At 39.3% G+C, this 16,633-nt stretch overlaps 1 protein-coding gene across 1 annotated transcript in view; it reads left to right on the top strand.

Annotated features, from left to right (window-relative positions):
* Positions 1-676: 676 nt before the first annotated feature.
* The window catches only part of LOC107102010 (A disintegrin and metalloproteinase with thrombospondin motifs 2-like), a 171,963-nt gene continuing 156,006 nt past the window's right edge, over positions 677-16,633 (top strand). Inside the window, exons 1-2 of the mRNA XM_015401145.1 lie at positions 677-971; positions 5,544-5,968. Of these exons, the coding sequence (XP_015256631.1) occupies positions 884-971; positions 5,544-5,968 (513 nt within the window). The 5' untranslated portion in view covers positions 677-883. The remainder of the gene's footprint in view (positions 972-5,543; positions 5,969-16,633) is intronic.

A 16,633-nucleotide genomic window follows, 5' to 3' on the forward strand; every position in this document is an offset into this window, starting at 1 on the left:
CTCACTTAATATAGCAAATGATGTCCTTTTGCTCAGTTTTTTCTTTGTCAATCTTTTGTTCTGTGCCCACATGAAAATTATAAACTGGCTCCACCCTGGGAATGGAACCGCCCCTGACTATACACATCTGTGTTTAAGAGTTTAATAGTCAGCGGGGTAAATCATGTGCTAAATGAGGGCAATACAGGCTAGCAAAGACTAGAAGGAGCTCTCCTCTCTCTGCCTGTAAATTGGGCCCCTGGGCCCAGCGGCTTCCTTTAAGCAGCCACTAGGGGCGCTGGTGTTCAGCGAGTCTGGGACGGCTCGCTGAATATTCAAAGTTTATAAAAAGGCATGCAGCATATCAGGGACCGCTGGAGCGGAGCGCTGACATCTATTTATGATCCTAGAAAGAGCGCATAAGTTGTACAAAAAAAGAAAAGAAAAGAAAAAGATGAGTTTAGGCCGAGGCCTCTCTCATGCTGGAGGTGTGATGAAGCAGGGAGCTGTCAGCGGGCCTGTCTGTCAGTGGGCCAGCGCTCCGTGAAACATCTCACACACTTAGACACACGGGCTGTGGGTGGGAAACCAGTGGCCGGTGCGAGAGTCAGAGCGGCAGGGAGGAGAGGAGAGAGACGTGGAGCGGAAAGAAAGGAAAGAGTTGAGTGAGAGAGAGGAGAGAGTGAGAGACCTTGGCTAAAAAAAAAAAAAAGGAGAGAGAGAGATAGAGAGTGAGATAGGGAGAGAGAGGAGGAGAGCTCCGTCTTTCCCGGCGCACTTGGCAGTCTAGTTGTGGGCTGCTGCGCTGTTGCTGTCGTGGCGTGGCTGGTCGCGCCAGGCGGGGGAACTTCACCACACTGGAGCCCGGAGTCCCACTCTCTCACCTGCGCAGTTCGGAGCTGTCATGGCTCTCTCGCCAGGATTGACTGTCCTAATTATCCTGCCGGCCTTCTTGCTGCACACCAGCGGCCTTTATATCGCCAGTAGCGTTGGTGAGTACAGTAAAAACCAAACGTGCTCAGTGTTTATACTCGGATCTGATCTCATCTCTTATCAGCGGGGCTCATCTGAGCGCTCCCCCGAAACTCCTCTCCTTATCGCCCGGTTCTCTTCTTGCTTGTTTCACCCTTTTTTCAGCCTTATTTACCCACAAAATAAGACAATTTGCAACTTCAGTGCGTCCCGCTGTTGTGCGTGTACTTTCCGAGGGTCCCCGCGCGCCGCGCCGCGCTGGGATCTGACTGCTCCTCCAATTTAATGGATCCAATCTTTGCTGTAGAGAAGAAGCAGATGAACTGATCACAGCCAGGTTTTGCAGGGAAGTAGCCGGAACGTTATCTGATTCGGCCGCTGTCGCATCTATCGACCTGTGACAGGACGCAGGGAGTCGGATGTCAGCCTATTGATCACTCCATCATCAAATTGTTCCCCAAACATGGAGAGGTTTAAGAGGAATTAAGAGAGTGGGTTTGATGTTATCAGTCTGCAAACTTTATAGCCTACATGATGTGTGCGCCTGTGGAACATGAGGTGGTGACTAACCTGAGTGCTCACCTGTCTGGGGGACACTGGCACCATAAAACGGCCTTGGCTCCGTTTTTTTTGCGCGTGTAGGTGTGTGAGCCCATACCTGTATTGCCACTATAACTACAAATATTTGTAAAAAATAATAACATGTCAATGCATCTGTAATTTATTCAAAGTCAATTGTTTTCTTTTCTGTTCAAAACATTTACTAGGTTAGTTTAGTTCATACAGTGAATGTTTTTTCCTTTTTTTTGAAGTCGGATAGTGTGACAGGAATGAAGCAGCGTGAGGATGCTGGAATTAGCGCCTTGATGTGTCTCTGGGTTTCCTGTTGTCAGTGGAAGGGCACAGAAGGTGTCAGGAGCTCAGCGCGCAGTGCTGAGGCTATCGTTTCCAAACGCACGCACCCAAGCGTCGGGGTCGCCTGTAGGAGCATGGGTGGGGCAGCGGCTCTGCTTGAGCTTCTGTTTGAAAGGGGAGGATTCAGGGGAGATTAAAATATGATAATAAGGGGAGATTTTCCCCCCCCTTATTTGTACATTTCATGATAGTCAAAGACAAAAGTATATATATATATACATATATACTATATATAGGCCTACATGGTTATATATAGGCCTATATGGTTGTTGGGTGTAAGATAATTACTTATTATTTTGGAAATTTCTTTCTAATAAAATTGTGTTTAACTGTGCAGTGAGTTTGCATTCAGTCCACCACAAACATACTCTATAGATACCCCTGTAGTTATTTCTGATCATGCCACATTCTGGCTTTACAAAATAGTTCAAACCAAGACAGGATAAAGAATAACTATAAACAGGCATGTTTAAGTCTTGCGATACATTCTCGATTGGATTTACATCTGAAATTTCACTAAGTCACGCTAAGAGATGAATGTCCTATTATCTTAATTATTAGATTATTGCGCTATCTAATGGGAGTGGCGGCCTAGTGGTTAGGACAGCTTGAAATCCTGAGGGCAAATTTCGGCAATCCCACTGCCAGGTGTCCTGATGGGGAGTGGTGGCCTAGTGGTTAGGGCATTGCACTTGTATCCCAGAGGTTCTGAGTTCAAGCCCCACTCCCACAGACTGCCACTCTGGGTCTCTGAGAAAGACCCTTAACCCCACGCTGCTCTCTGGGTGTGCCATGCCGGCAGCCCACTGCTCCACAAGGGGATAGGTTAAATGCACAGGTAAATTTCTCCAATGTGAGATAAATTTTAATTATTCTTATTCTCATTATTATGTTTATTCTAGACCAGGCATCCCAAAACTCGGTCCTCAAGGCCCCCTATCCTGCAGGTTTTAGAGGTTTCCTTGCTCCAGCACAGGTGATTTTAATTCAAAGCTGATTAACAGGCTTTGGGTCTACTGCAATCATTATAACCAGCTGTGCTGAAGCAGAGAAACCTCTAAAACCTGCAGGACAGGGGGCCTTGAGGACCGAGTTTGGTGATGCCTGTTCTAGACTAAAGTAATGCCTGAAGCTGCAGACTAAGGTCATCTGTGGTATTTTAACCTTCTTTACCGTAATTGGCTTAATATTAGTTAGACATTTTCCCATTTATGCTGTTGTTGCTCTGTCCCTGCTGAAGAAAAACCTCCCCACAACATTATGCTGCCACCACCATGTTTTGCAGTTGAGTTGTGTGTTTTCAGAGTGATGTACAGTGTAAGTATTTCACCATATATAGCAAGGTTTTTATATAAGACGGAAAGCTGCAAGTGTACCTTCTCAACATGGCCTTCGTTTTCCCTTTTTGTAAGACTAATTGTGATTCATTTTGACTTTCTTGTAACATTGGACCTCTTTAAAGAGGCATTATGGAGTGTTCTAATGACACTGCCACCTGTGGCCCAAACACAACTTCTACTCATTTTCATAGCCCACACTTTTACTTGACAATTTTTTATTTTTTTACTTGCTGATTGCTGCTGAATATCCACAAAATCCATATTGAACAAAATGCTTCGATTGTTTGCTAGGTCAGAACTATTCAACATGGACAGAGTTGATGTTACAGCCGCTGAACAGCTCGGGAACTTCTAACCTGAAGTAAATTGAGGAAAATATGCTACAGGCTTAGAGATGCATTGGCACTGAACTACTGAGGTGTCAGTCTGCTCATCAATTGATGTTTTAGTCATATAAGGTCAAATAAAAAGGCTACTTTAAAGATAGCTTCAGTAAAAACTTACATAATGTCTTTATGAGCAACTCTTTATAGAATTCTATATTAACTTTAAACAGATTTTTCCACCTGAGGAGGTTGCTCCTCCCTCTGATATTACTCAGCAGCTCCTCCAGGATTAGGACAGGATTCATAACAACCTTTTGATTTATTATTTTACCCAAAACTCTTTGTGTCGTTTGCTAATTTGTATTAATAAATCTCTTAGGCATTCACAGAACAATTGGGTTTACATATGTAAAGATAACATTACACCTAAATAGATTTTCCTTTTACTGGATTTTATTTTGTTTGATCAGATTAAATGCATGTTTTTGGTATATTACCTGGATTTACAATAAACTGTAATCAAGTTACACAACAAAGTGCGAAAAGGTAAACTTTAAGCTTTAATTACAGGCATCTCTTAACCAATGTCTATTCTTGTATCTATTCAGTCCTGTAAATTAGAGGGCAAAAGCTACACATAAATCTAAAAGCAAATCGGTAGATGTCACCTACAAACTATTGATGTGCAGAAATTGCCAGGCAACAGTCTGTCAACATAAAAAAGAGTGGATCTTCATAGAGAGGCACGTCTAAAACGCAGCATTAAGAGGATAAAGTGAAGGATATTATCTCCTCACTTCTTTAACAGCTTTTGTTTCTTTTAATTATTTAAAAATGTTTTCGATAATTGGGTAAAATTAAATTTGGTTTTAGGGAGAATCTGAATAAAGTTCTAACCATGTATTTTCCTTTTCTGTTTAACACTGATTAGAACGCAAATTGTACATTAACAGTTGATAATATAATAAAAGAGCTTTTAATTAATAATAGCTTGATCTTAGGTATTTATTTATTTTTCTTTTCATTCAGTGACAGTGACAATGATAAAAAGGTTAAAGTAACATATTTTTCATTAAATGGTTGTGAATTGGTCTGAAATATTAATCTTACATTTTTCAACACTAATTTTCACTACACTTATTGTAAATGTAAGACTACTAGTAATCTGCAATCCATAGATGCCTTACAATCTGCTAGTTTTAACTTTTTTTAGGTGGTCCAGTCTGTATATTGGGGCTTTTGATCAAGCTCTTTCTTGACCAAATTGGATTCCTGGTGTTTTCTGAGGTTGGGTGTACCAAATTGGATTTTTACTGATTTGTTTTATTTTACCATAGCAATAATTATTTTTTTTACTTAAGCAACACATTGTATGTGGAGTAAAGAATAAAGGAATCAGTAAAGCATTCAGATATGTGTCTTGAAAGTATAGGTCTCTAGTCTTGATCCTTTATTAAAAAAAAAAAAAAGAGAGGATATTAGTTCTTTTAATTGTGATGCATTTGGTGAAGGCATGACAAATTTGATTTTTAAACTTTCAAAGCCAATATGGGGAAACTAGCAGATCCTCTATAATTCATTCTTTTTTGTCAAACCATTTGTCATAATCCAATGGACATTGATTTAAGTGTATTTATAATGGTTGACACTTCTTATGCTTGATTGTATTTCTGTGTTTTTGTTCTCATATTTAAAATCATGTTTTTCTTCACAATGTTGGCCTGTCATCCTTATCTCTGCATTTTGGTCACAATCAACACTAGCAAACAACATTTTCCAATTCCATAATTTCTACATTTGTAATTTTAGACCAGACTTGACTCACTTTAAAACCAAATTTTTTTCTTTACCTCTTTTTCCAGTTTTCCCTCATTCCTCCCCCATGTAATTTTTCTCTGTCATCCAATTGGCTTTTCTTTCCTTTTGCTTTCATCCAATATTACTCTTTACACCTATCTCAGGTTCTCCGGCTTATTTCCCTCATCCAACTCTGTTTTTTCCTCTTTCATAGACTCCCTTCAGCACATCCTGGGGGACTATGGACTGGTACGGCCGATCAGTGTGGATGCAGAGGGCCACTTTCTGTCACATGCCGTCTCAGCTGGTCGCGTGGCAGTGGGGCAGTCCCGTAGGCGCCGGAAGAGGGAGGTAGGAGAAGGCAACAATCAGTGGGAAGGACCTCAAGGAGCCGAGGAGAACCAAGATCACCAAGCCAGTCAGGAAAGGCTTTACTACAATGTCACCGTCTTCGGCCGGGAGTTTCACCTGCGCCTGCGCCAAAACACCAGGCTGGTGGCTCCCGGAGCCAAGATGGAGTGGCACGACGACAGTGACAGCATCCGGTACTCCGAGCCTCTGCACAATGAGTGTCTGTACGTGGGGGACATCACAGACACGCCAGGGGGCACCGTGGCTCTCAGCAACTGTGACGGCCTGGTAGGTGGAAAAAGCAGTATTATATTTGTTCTGTTCAGGTCGCGGAGCTCACCATGGAATGACCTGACAAAACATGAGAAACACAAGGGAATATAACACATACAATAATAAAGGATGAGACTTGTCTTGGCTCAGGAAGTAGGGGTTCATTATGTGGGTTTCTCTTTTGAGTCTCTGCTCCACCCTTCTCAATAATAATGTCTTTGATCAAGACACTTTACCCACTTTGCCCTGAAAAAGCTGTAAAAATACAGCCCATTGCTAGGGTTGCAATATATTTTGCTAATGGACTGTGCAAACTCTTATTGGTCCTGTCTCTGGTTGGGACCAGGGTTGACGTCTGGGCCTGGGTCATTCGGCTAATGTTCAGGTATCCGTAGGGTGGTTGGGCTGCTCATCTGTTGTGGAGAGTTGGGTGGTCTGCTTGTCTCTCCTCCAGAAATAAAGGAACATTTTCTTGGTCCATGGACAGGTTCCCCCTCAGAAAGGGTGCTACCTGGACCTTGGGGTACAGAATGTGTATGAGGAACGCGAGTGGGTGTATGATGTTTGTTTTTCTGAGGTGTTTATGTTTAGTAAGTTGTTGTATCTGCATCTGAGCATGATTGTGTTTAATTTTTTTTGTCAGATTGAGTTTTGAGCTGAACCCTCTCTGGGATTATTTGTCTACTTCCACGTATCGGACTCCGCTCTGGTGGCTGGTGCCTCTGCTCACTTCTGCTTTAGTGGCTCCAGGTATCTGGGGTTGTGTCCCAGGGTATGTGCTGGCTCACCCTGATGACTGCTTGCAAAGGGCCTGGGTGCAGTTGCTTGGTCAGTTCTCTGCAAGGTGGTGTTGTGCTCCCAGAGCTTGTGTCTCTGTGTCCATGGCTGGATATTCACTGGCATAGTGGATTGCTGCCGCAGACTATGGGCGTATCGAAGCAGCCTCCTTGGAATTCTGCATTCTGGCTCCCAGGGGGTCGCCCGTTACTGTGGTCTGCTGCTTTCTGAGGGTGGGGTAAGGTCTGGCTGTTCTTTGCGCGGCTCCTAGGCCTCTGTGCTTGGTGGCAGTTGGGTGTCAGTGATTACAATTTCTCTAGTCTTGTCCTCATGTACTAGTAGGTCGAGTCTGTCGGCTCCCACAGCCACAATTGAAAATTTATATGGAGAAACCTTATGGACACATCCTCACAAATGCACAGACGCATGTTTACATTCAGGTGTTTGAAAGAATACACTCAGTTTGTCCACGGTAACCACTAAATGCATGTGGTATTACCTTGTACTGTTTACTTTACATTGATGTCATAGCTGTTGTTATTATTATATATGAATATGTTGTTTGTTGTTGTGGTTTCTCAGTTTTTAATTCACTTTTTGCAGTTTTAGAGACAAACTTCATTGTGTTGACTTGTGTTATCTTTCTTTTATCTCCTGTACTTCAATCTTCTCCTTTCCATTTAAAACCTTTACATACTTTTCTCTCTTTGCTTTCTGATTTATTTTGTTTCTTTTACCATTATATAAAAAAACCAAAGCAATTTTTAATAGGTTAATATCCATCCATCCATCCATCCATCCATCCATCCATCCATCCATCCATCCATCCATCCATCCATCCATCCATCCATCCATCCATCCATCCNATCCATCCATCCATCCATCCATCCATCCATCCATCCATCCATCCATCCATCCATCCATCCATCCATCCATCCATCCATCCATCCCGATTTCTCCCTTTCTCGATATAGGCTATCATTTGATCGTTCACGCTCTCTATAAATACTCACATTTAGAAAGAACATTTGTTGGTCTTTGCTTTGATAATCTGTTGGTGGCTTTGACAAGTTAAAGAAGTAAATGTGCAGTATAACTACATACACAAGCTTTCTAGCACACTGTGTGTGTGCTGGAATAATTTGCATATCTAAACAAATAAATCTGTATCTTCCTGGCTTTTCTAGTAATTGTATAATGTATTTTATTGAATCAACTATGTTGAAAAGCAATGGTGTTAAATTATTGATCCATGTTAGACTATCTTCATATTAGGGCTGAACGATTTTACCAGAAATCTAAATTGAGATTTTGTTTTTTACAAAAGTTGTGATTTTATTTCCATTTTCCTTTGCACTAACCCCAAGCTTCCAGATGTTTCATCTCAGGCTTTGGGTTATTGAAAGCTATTTTTACAGGACTTTAATGTAACTATTGGGTGAAAAAGTGTTTAATTCTACTTGCATGGATGGATCTTCATGCTAAGTGCTACCATCTCTATCTTTCTGTATGGAGACAGACCCACTTCAAGCATTTAATCACCAACTAAAGGGCTGGAGGGAGAAATTTAGTGTCTTACATGTTAAATATAGTGTAATTAAAAATCTGTCGCTCTGTGATTTGAAAATTGTGTTTTGTTTAATTACGATTACAAATGCAAATGCCCAGCCCTGCTGTGTATGTTTTAAGTCCGATGGTACAGTAGCATTAGTAGGTCTAATGGGTGACACCTTGATGGGTGGAAACTAACCTATGTCTGCAGCAACAAGTGCCAGAGGGGAATAATAATTTTATACTCTATCCTCCAAACAGCTGGAGAAACCTCTGACCACTCCTCCTTATTATCTCTGATTGAAAGGATTTTAAACAACGGAGTTGCATTGCCAATAGCTATTTTTGGTTTGATGTGCTAATCAAAAATTTTACAAATTATTATATTTTTATTTTGAAAGGAACAATCCTATAAAAAGTGAAACAGAAGTGTTACAATTTTCTTGACATGAATAACAGTTTTGAATTCAACAAATAATAAAGAAATGAAAGGATTAGCGCATATTAGTCATCACAGCTAATTCGCTGACTGTTAATTTTGGAGAGTGTTTTAAGTAAAAAAGGCATCACAATACATGCCACTGGCTTTCTGACTTCTTTGAGGTGTTATTATTTTAAAAAAAGTACTAATGGGCTACCGGTAACTGGCCCATGCTTACCTCACATGTATTACTTTCTCAGTTTTTTCGAATTGTGTTTGGCTGCTTTGTGATGCACGCAGAGAGAGCAGACTAATTACTAACAGTCCAACAACATTCAGGATTTAAACTGCCCCGGTGAAATATTTTGGTTGCTCAACAGTTGCTCAAAGAGCTTTTAATAGAGCTGATGATACAAGGAGAAAAAAGGAAGGATATGGCAAACTGTTGGTGAGTGACTGTCAGTAAGGGAGCGAAGTGAGATGTACACAGTGTGAAAACTGTGCACAGGAACTGAGATGAGAAAATGAAGAGAGACCCGTATGGGCAAAGACTTGTGCCATCAGCAACTGAATGTCATGTAATAAAATTGAATGCATCACTTTGAAAAGAAATTAAATTTAAACTTCTATAACTTATTTTCAGATTTAAAAAAATTTCAGTTTATTTGTGTTAACATCAGACCCTTTAGCCACAGAGTAATTAAATATAGATTCACCAGTTTAGGCTAAGCTTTCTTTTACAGAAATCTTCTGATAAAGCAATGAAACTTTAACCTGACTCCGCCAGATGGATTTGCTCCGCATATCCATCTGGAAACCTTCCGTAGAAGTAATTTGGGGAAGGGGCGAAAATACTAGTTAGCTGATTGGCCTATGTTGGTGATAGACAGGCCAAATAAATCAATCAGATCAACGAAGCATATGACGTAACAGAGCGACGACGAAGAGGAGCCAATTGATAGATCAAACTCTTGCCAAAACCAGTCGGGAGAACGGCAAAAACATCTTTTCCTCTGAGAAAAGCCTCCAGAGCCGTGTTTTGCTCTTCTTTCAGTGAAGAAATACTGTGTAATTCTGATAAAACTTGCTTGATAGCCACGCTAACGCTAGTTTCATCGGCTGAAGCCGCCATGTTCTTTAGACTGAACTGGCGCGCTTCTCGTTGCGTCACACCTCAACCCGCCTCAAAGCCAATGCTGATTGGACGTTCGTTTGGTGAACGGCTCCAAATTTTCTTTAACGGAGAGTCTCCAGACTGATTTGCGAGTGAAATCTTGAAAGCTTGCAAGATCAGGATGGTCTTGCGAGGCTAATGGAACTTGGCATACTTGAGCATAAAGGTATAGTGGAGGATATTCTTTTTCCAAGTGGATTATCAAAATAATTGGTCCTCCTAATTGTCAATCATTCTGGTAATATGTTTACGTAAGGCCGTCCTAAGTGCTCGTCCCCATTTTCACTTATCTGTGGTGAGTCTGACTTAGTGGAAAAAATTGCAAATCTTTTGGACTGTTAGCTTGTGTGAGCAATGTAAACAGCGACTTTTAAACAGAGCATGCACAAGGAGAAGTGGGCTCGTGCACGCTCTTTTGGGAGCGGGTACAGGGCTGTGAATGTGCATTTTTGTTTTTTGAAGTGGAAAGGGCGAGTCTTCTGAAAATCTAAAGAAAATCCTCCACTATACCTTTAACAGATGTCATAAAAAAAATGTTGAACCAGCGTGTATGAATAACATTATGTAAAAAATAAGGGGCTTGGGCTATACTGTAAGATTATGTTACCTGAAGTGATTAGCTAAAGATACTAAAGCAGCAGTTTGTGGCTGTCCATTTGTCGATAAGCTCGATGGTACACTAGATTTCTCTATCGCAGCCCACCGGCGGCTCTCTGTGTTTTGGTCAAAAAATGTGAAATGTGGACTGGAAATTTTTAACATTAGTTAATTGAGTTTTAGTTATGTGTATTGGAAGATATTAATGACCATACTTAAGCACCAACTATAAAGTCCCAAAAAAAGCATACGCTTAAAACACTTGAAAAGAAGCCCGCCAGCCTGCCAGGCTTGTAATTAAGTGGGGAAAGCCCTATCATTATAAAATATGTTTCCACTTTGATAAGTAGTAAATGTTCATTTACATAGTTTATGGCATCCACATTCTACGAATTCAGAAATCTGCGTTTGATTTCTCTGTGACTAATGGAACCGGATGTCAAGCACAAAGAAAATGAAATGTTTAATTGAATTGTAGAAATGGAGTAATGAAGTAAAAAGAGACAGATTGAATTTTCAATATAACAACATGCATGTTCAAAGCAAATTAATTCAGTTTCAATTTAGTAAAATACATTTGTAAAACAATGCATCAAATTTCAAATTACATGAATACATATTAAGTCTGAGTAATTCAAATCCAGTTACTTATGGAACAAGTCTCTGCCCATAGATGGAAACCAGTGCTAAAGAAAGAGGTAGAAATAAGCTTTAGGCAGTGTGGGGCTGAAAGGAAGGTAAATATGGAAGCAGTATACTAAAAAAAACAGACATGCACAGGAAATGCTGAGTTTGGGGTAGGGGGGGTTCCCCTCATTAGGGAAAGGGTTCATTAGACAGTCAGATCAGCCCACCACTAAAGCTGAGCAGCAGCAACTGGATCCATTTAGGATTGAGGACGCTGGGGACTGAGTAAGCAGCTGAGAGTGCAGGCAAGAAGCCAGAACAGGACTAGCCTGACATGCCCACTTAGCTTGATACCAGCCGGCGGCAACTTACCGCTATAACTCCTTGTTCTGCATTGTCCTTTCAGACCTTATTGGCAATGTCTGGAAAAGCTTACTGTCAAAGTAAAGTTGTAACAGATTATAGATCTGTCAGCACCAATCATTGGTCATTGGACTGCAGTCTTGTTTCATATATTCAAAGGATTTATTAATTAATTTAAACTTTCTGTTATTTGCATGTTGGAACAGGTTCAGTTAACTAAAGATTTCTACAGAAAAGCATTATTCAGATTTTACTTGCACTGGAAAAAAGGACCATCCTAAAATAAACAGAGAACAGATAATATCTTTGAATGAAACATGTCAATCTAAGCATGGCTTTAAATGTTTTGTCAGCAGTTTTATCTCAGTTGCAGGGGTTTAAGGTAGCACCCAAGGCCATGCATTATAGGCTTATGCATGGAGAGCTTCTGTTTTAGAAAGTGAGGGTCCTCTTTTAATTTGAAACTTTTGCTTGAAGCATGTATCAACATCAACAGGGAATTTAACTTGCAATTTTAACTACGTTAAAAGTATTTATTTGTGGGCACACTTAAGTTTTGTCTCTCCTTTGGCCCTGTTAGGCTGCAGTGAAGTGTAAAGAGTGAACATCATGATTATTTCTGTAAGTTGATACTGTATACATGAAATGTCCTTAGTTTTCTATAATTGATGAGTTGAGTTTTTCCACACCTTGAGTTTCTTATAGAAAAAAGGAAAAGAGGTTTTTGTTCACAGCACTTCATGCTGATACAAAATGATATAAATGATATAATGATAAAAAGAATATATCACTGGAATTATTCTACTTAAAGATGGTTGGTATATTGATGTGTTATCATAGCGTAACAATAAGGCTTTAAATCTAAAAAATTCTAATGAATCAAATTAAATGTAAAAGCAGAGTTACATCTTTTCTACAGTAGTTTAAGCTGCTGTCATTCTCTGTCCTGTTATGTGTAGAAATTTTTTTTTTTAACTAATCGAAAAATGGGGGAAACAATATGTCCAGACTGTAGCATATCAATGCCACACATTCACCAGTTAATTTTTACCTGTTTATCTAACCTAGTTATATGTTCACAATCCTGGAGATGAAATTTAAATGCCTCAAAAGTGCTCCTTGTGTTCCAAGTGGTAAAATAATGGTAGGGTAATTTAATTAGAAAGAAAGCTAGGCTGCTGTCAGTTTGAGCTGCTTAAACGTTTCAATACTCTTTCTGTGGTCCAAATACCATTACATTTTGCTTCGATTCATCCATCAATCTATCTTTTCCCGCTTAGTCTGTCAGGATCTGTTGTAGGGCAACACAGAGACTTACAAAGACATACAACCATGCACACACACACTGACACATAAGGACAATTTAGAGATGCCAATCAACCTAACAGTCATTTTTATGAACTGTGAGAGGAACCCGGAGTACCAAGAAAGAACCCACGGATGCAAGGGGTGAATATGGAAACTCCATGCATTAGAAACCCGGGAATCGAACCCTGAACCTTCTTGCTGCAGGGAAACAGTGCTACAGAGTGTACTATAAGTGTACCCCTTGTTTCGATTCAGCTGAAGAAATGTTTGGCACATTAATGCATAATTTTTTTCTATACATTTACACAGGGCTTGAGTGTGCTCATAATCATCGTAGTGCATTGCTGTGGGTTGTTGTTTATTAAAATCTGAGTTAAGGGGAGCATGTATATATTGAATAGAGGGGTCCCTAAGATGGATCGTTGGGGAATGTCACATGTCATTTGTGTTGTCTCTAATTTCCTACCAACACAAACAAGATTCTGCCTGTCAATTAGGATTTAGACCAGTTGAGTGCTGTACCATAAAGTTTGACGCCATTTTACTGACGCCTCGATAGAAATGAAGTGATCAACAGTGTTGAATGCTGCACTGAGGTCCAATAAAACCAGCACTGTGGTTGTTTCACAGTCTGCATGTATATGAATGTCATTGAATACCTTGACAAGGTCAGTCTCTGTACCATGGTTAGCACAGACGCCTGTATAAAAGATGTCAAAGCGGCTGGTCATTGCTATGAAGTTGAACTATTGAACCACAGCCTTTTCAATAATCTAACAGATGAAGGGGGGATTCTAGACTGTTCTAGATCTGCGGTAGCAGCTGGTCCAAGTTCCTCTTGTTCATCAGCATTTTTTTTTTCTTTTTCTTTTCTTTTTCTTTTAGTGCCTCAGCGAAAATACCTGACAATAGGAACATATTTATTGTTTGAGTTAAATAAGATGTTATGACATGTAGAGTGGGTAAAACATCGAGACAACAGGAAGAAGAGCCTTGTTGGTGCACAATTTATATGATGTTTTTTTTTTGTTTATTTTTTGAAATTAGGAGATTTTGTCAGAATAAGTTATAGCTGGAGACAACTTTGGCACTGGACTTTATAGGGATATGCCAACTGCCCCTCTTATCTTTTTTTGTGTTTATCAAATTTATTGCATGCCCTTATAAAGTGGATTTCAGATGCTGCAGACCCAAAAGGGTTTGATAATCTGACAACCGAGTAAATAAAGCTTAAACATTATTAATGATTTTAATTTATATTGTAGTAAAACCTGAATGGAGACCTTTCTTAGGATTCTACTTTTGAGATGATATTGCAGCATTGCAGTAAATCTCAACTTCCTGTTTATTTAGATGAGTTTATTTTATGGACTGTATACAACTTTTTCTGAATGATGTTTATGTTATGGTTTTTTTGGAGTGGTGGTAGTAGTTCTATCTAAGTTAGTCAAGTATCAAAATTGGTTTAAGCCACTAAATTTTTCACAGGCCTGAAATGTATTATAGCACGGAGATACATACATTTTTTATATATCAGAAAAAAGTCTGTAACGTTAGAAAAAGAAAATGTATTTTTAGTTAACAAAAACTTTGTGAAATAAAGGGGTAGTAAAGTTGATAAAAGTTGGCTTCAGGAATTTGCAAACAATGATCAAATCCTCAAAATCGTTTCTCATTGCAGAAGGAAGAGGATTAAGAGAGAGAAACTGGACCAAAACCAGGATCTGAATTCCTGAGTCCTTTCGTCTCTGTGTGTTTGTTTAGAGAGGCTGTTGATTGTGCTGGCCTAATTTTGTGCATGTTTGGGTTTGTTTCTTTTTATCACAGAGATGGATTGTTAATCACCATTATAACATCATTGCAACTCCCTTTTTAATGACAGACAATTATTATATTGTGAGATACATCTCATTGTGTTTATATTAATGCAATCATTTTTACTTCAAACATTTCATCCCTTAAGTTCCGTTTCTCCAAGCCTTTTGCTGCTTTAAAGGGACTTTATACTCTAAAGTAGTGAAACTTTGCACTGTGTCTCATTTTCCCTGTTTATCAGAGGATTTAATTAGAACATTTTCTTTAAGCCTTTTTCACCTTCATGTAGGCATGCCTCTTAAAGGAGAATTTAACCTTGATGTAGAAAAAGCATGGAGAAAGATGCTCTATTCTGCAGGATATGAACTATGCACTTACTTTATTTTTAAGCATTATGAACTTCAAAGCATTTAAGTCAATCTTTAAAAAAACACAAATTCTTGTGGGCATTTAGTCACTCAATCACCCAACCTCTTGAATTTCCACAGGGCTTTTCTTCAACTAATTTCTTTATATTTAGCATAATATATATACTATAAATCAACAAAAAGCCGGTTAGCAGCACAAGAAAAGTTCTTTTTTTTATTTTACCATTCATCACCTCTGGATTTAACTGAGCGAATTCATTCATGTATGATGGAATAATGGGTATTTTTTAAGAATGCAACAAAGCATGCAGCCTACACTAAATCGAGGACACCAAAGAAGGATTCTTTAAATGTTTGCTTTGCTCAAAAGATCATGAAAAAATGTTTCAAAAGTGTGTATTGGGCTTGCAATTCCAGACACAAATCAACAAAAAACTTGTTTGTAGTGTGAGGACTTTGTGTATTCTTAGATGGACCACAGTAGTAACTAGCAGATTATGAAGAGTAGTCTGACGGTTGTTTGTAAACAGAGAGTCTTACTCATCCATGTAGGCTAACACGGTTCATCCATGGTGAGGACTGATGTCTTAAACCTGCTGTTTCAGTGAGGAAGTTTGTTGCCTCTCATTTAGTGTTTTATTGCTTCAAAACAGGTGGGTGCACACCTGGGTTACTAAATGCAGCTCCATTTGCTGCAATGTGCATCCCCGCATAAATGCGAAGCACATGCATCAAATTCCAGACATGTTAGCTATAATCAAAGATTCAGGCACCCATCTTGTATTCGCCCTGCAGTTTCTTCACACGTACTCTTTCTTGGCCAGCAGCAAAGCAGAGGAACTCTGCTAATGATGGCATTAAAGAGTCAGGGAAATGACAGAGAAGGTGAAAGACAAAGAATGTAGGAGATTGCTTCTTGCTTCCTCACACCCACAGATTCAGAGCTTCAGTAAAAAAAAAAAAAGTAATAAGAGCGAGAGAGGAGAGACAATGTTCCTTTGGTGAGCAGTCTGTCTGTTTTTAGCAACAGCTTTGCTACTGTGCATTGATCAGAAGAACGCTGCTTTGAGTAAAGGATACTTCCCCCCTGTCTATGCGGCTGCAGACATTATAGAATAGTTTTGGATATGTATGAATTTATGATACATTGACTGCTCTTTGGCCTTAATTCTGCACAGATAACTCTCCTGTGTTTTTTGGCATTGCTGAGAACAACATAGATGCTGAAAGACAGCGATGAGACTTTGTCCTGGCTTTGAAAAAACTGACAAACAGCAGAAAGGAATGCCCAACTATTGACAGGTCTACATTACATTTGTTTTCTTTGGGTTAGAACGCTGATTCTAACATTTTTTAAACTCTGAACAAAGTTTGTTTAAGCTCTTATGTTTATCAAAAACCTATTTGATAAATATTGGAGCCTTTTTTTTCCAGCTTGCTACTTGGAGAGCTGCATATCATAATTTAAATATACTAACTGCTTGTTTTTGTTCTTCCAAATGCCTTTTGTCCAAAAGGTCTAGCGTTTATTTCAATATGACACTGCAAAGAATTCCATGATTACAACCAAAAAGAAATTTATTTTGTTGAACTTTAACTTATTAATTTTTGAGTGAATCATTAATGTTAGAGAAAGTCTGGATCCTATTTTTGTAACTTTATTTGCTGGGTCTGAAAAC

This window comes from Cyprinodon variegatus, unplaced genomic scaffold, assembly GCF_000732505.1.
Source record: "Cyprinodon variegatus isolate N-32 unplaced genomic scaffold, C_variegatus-1.0 Scaffold31, whole genome shotgun sequence".
Lineage (NCBI taxonomy): Eukaryota > Metazoa > Chordata > Actinopteri > Cyprinodontiformes > Cyprinodontidae > Cyprinodon > Cyprinodon variegatus.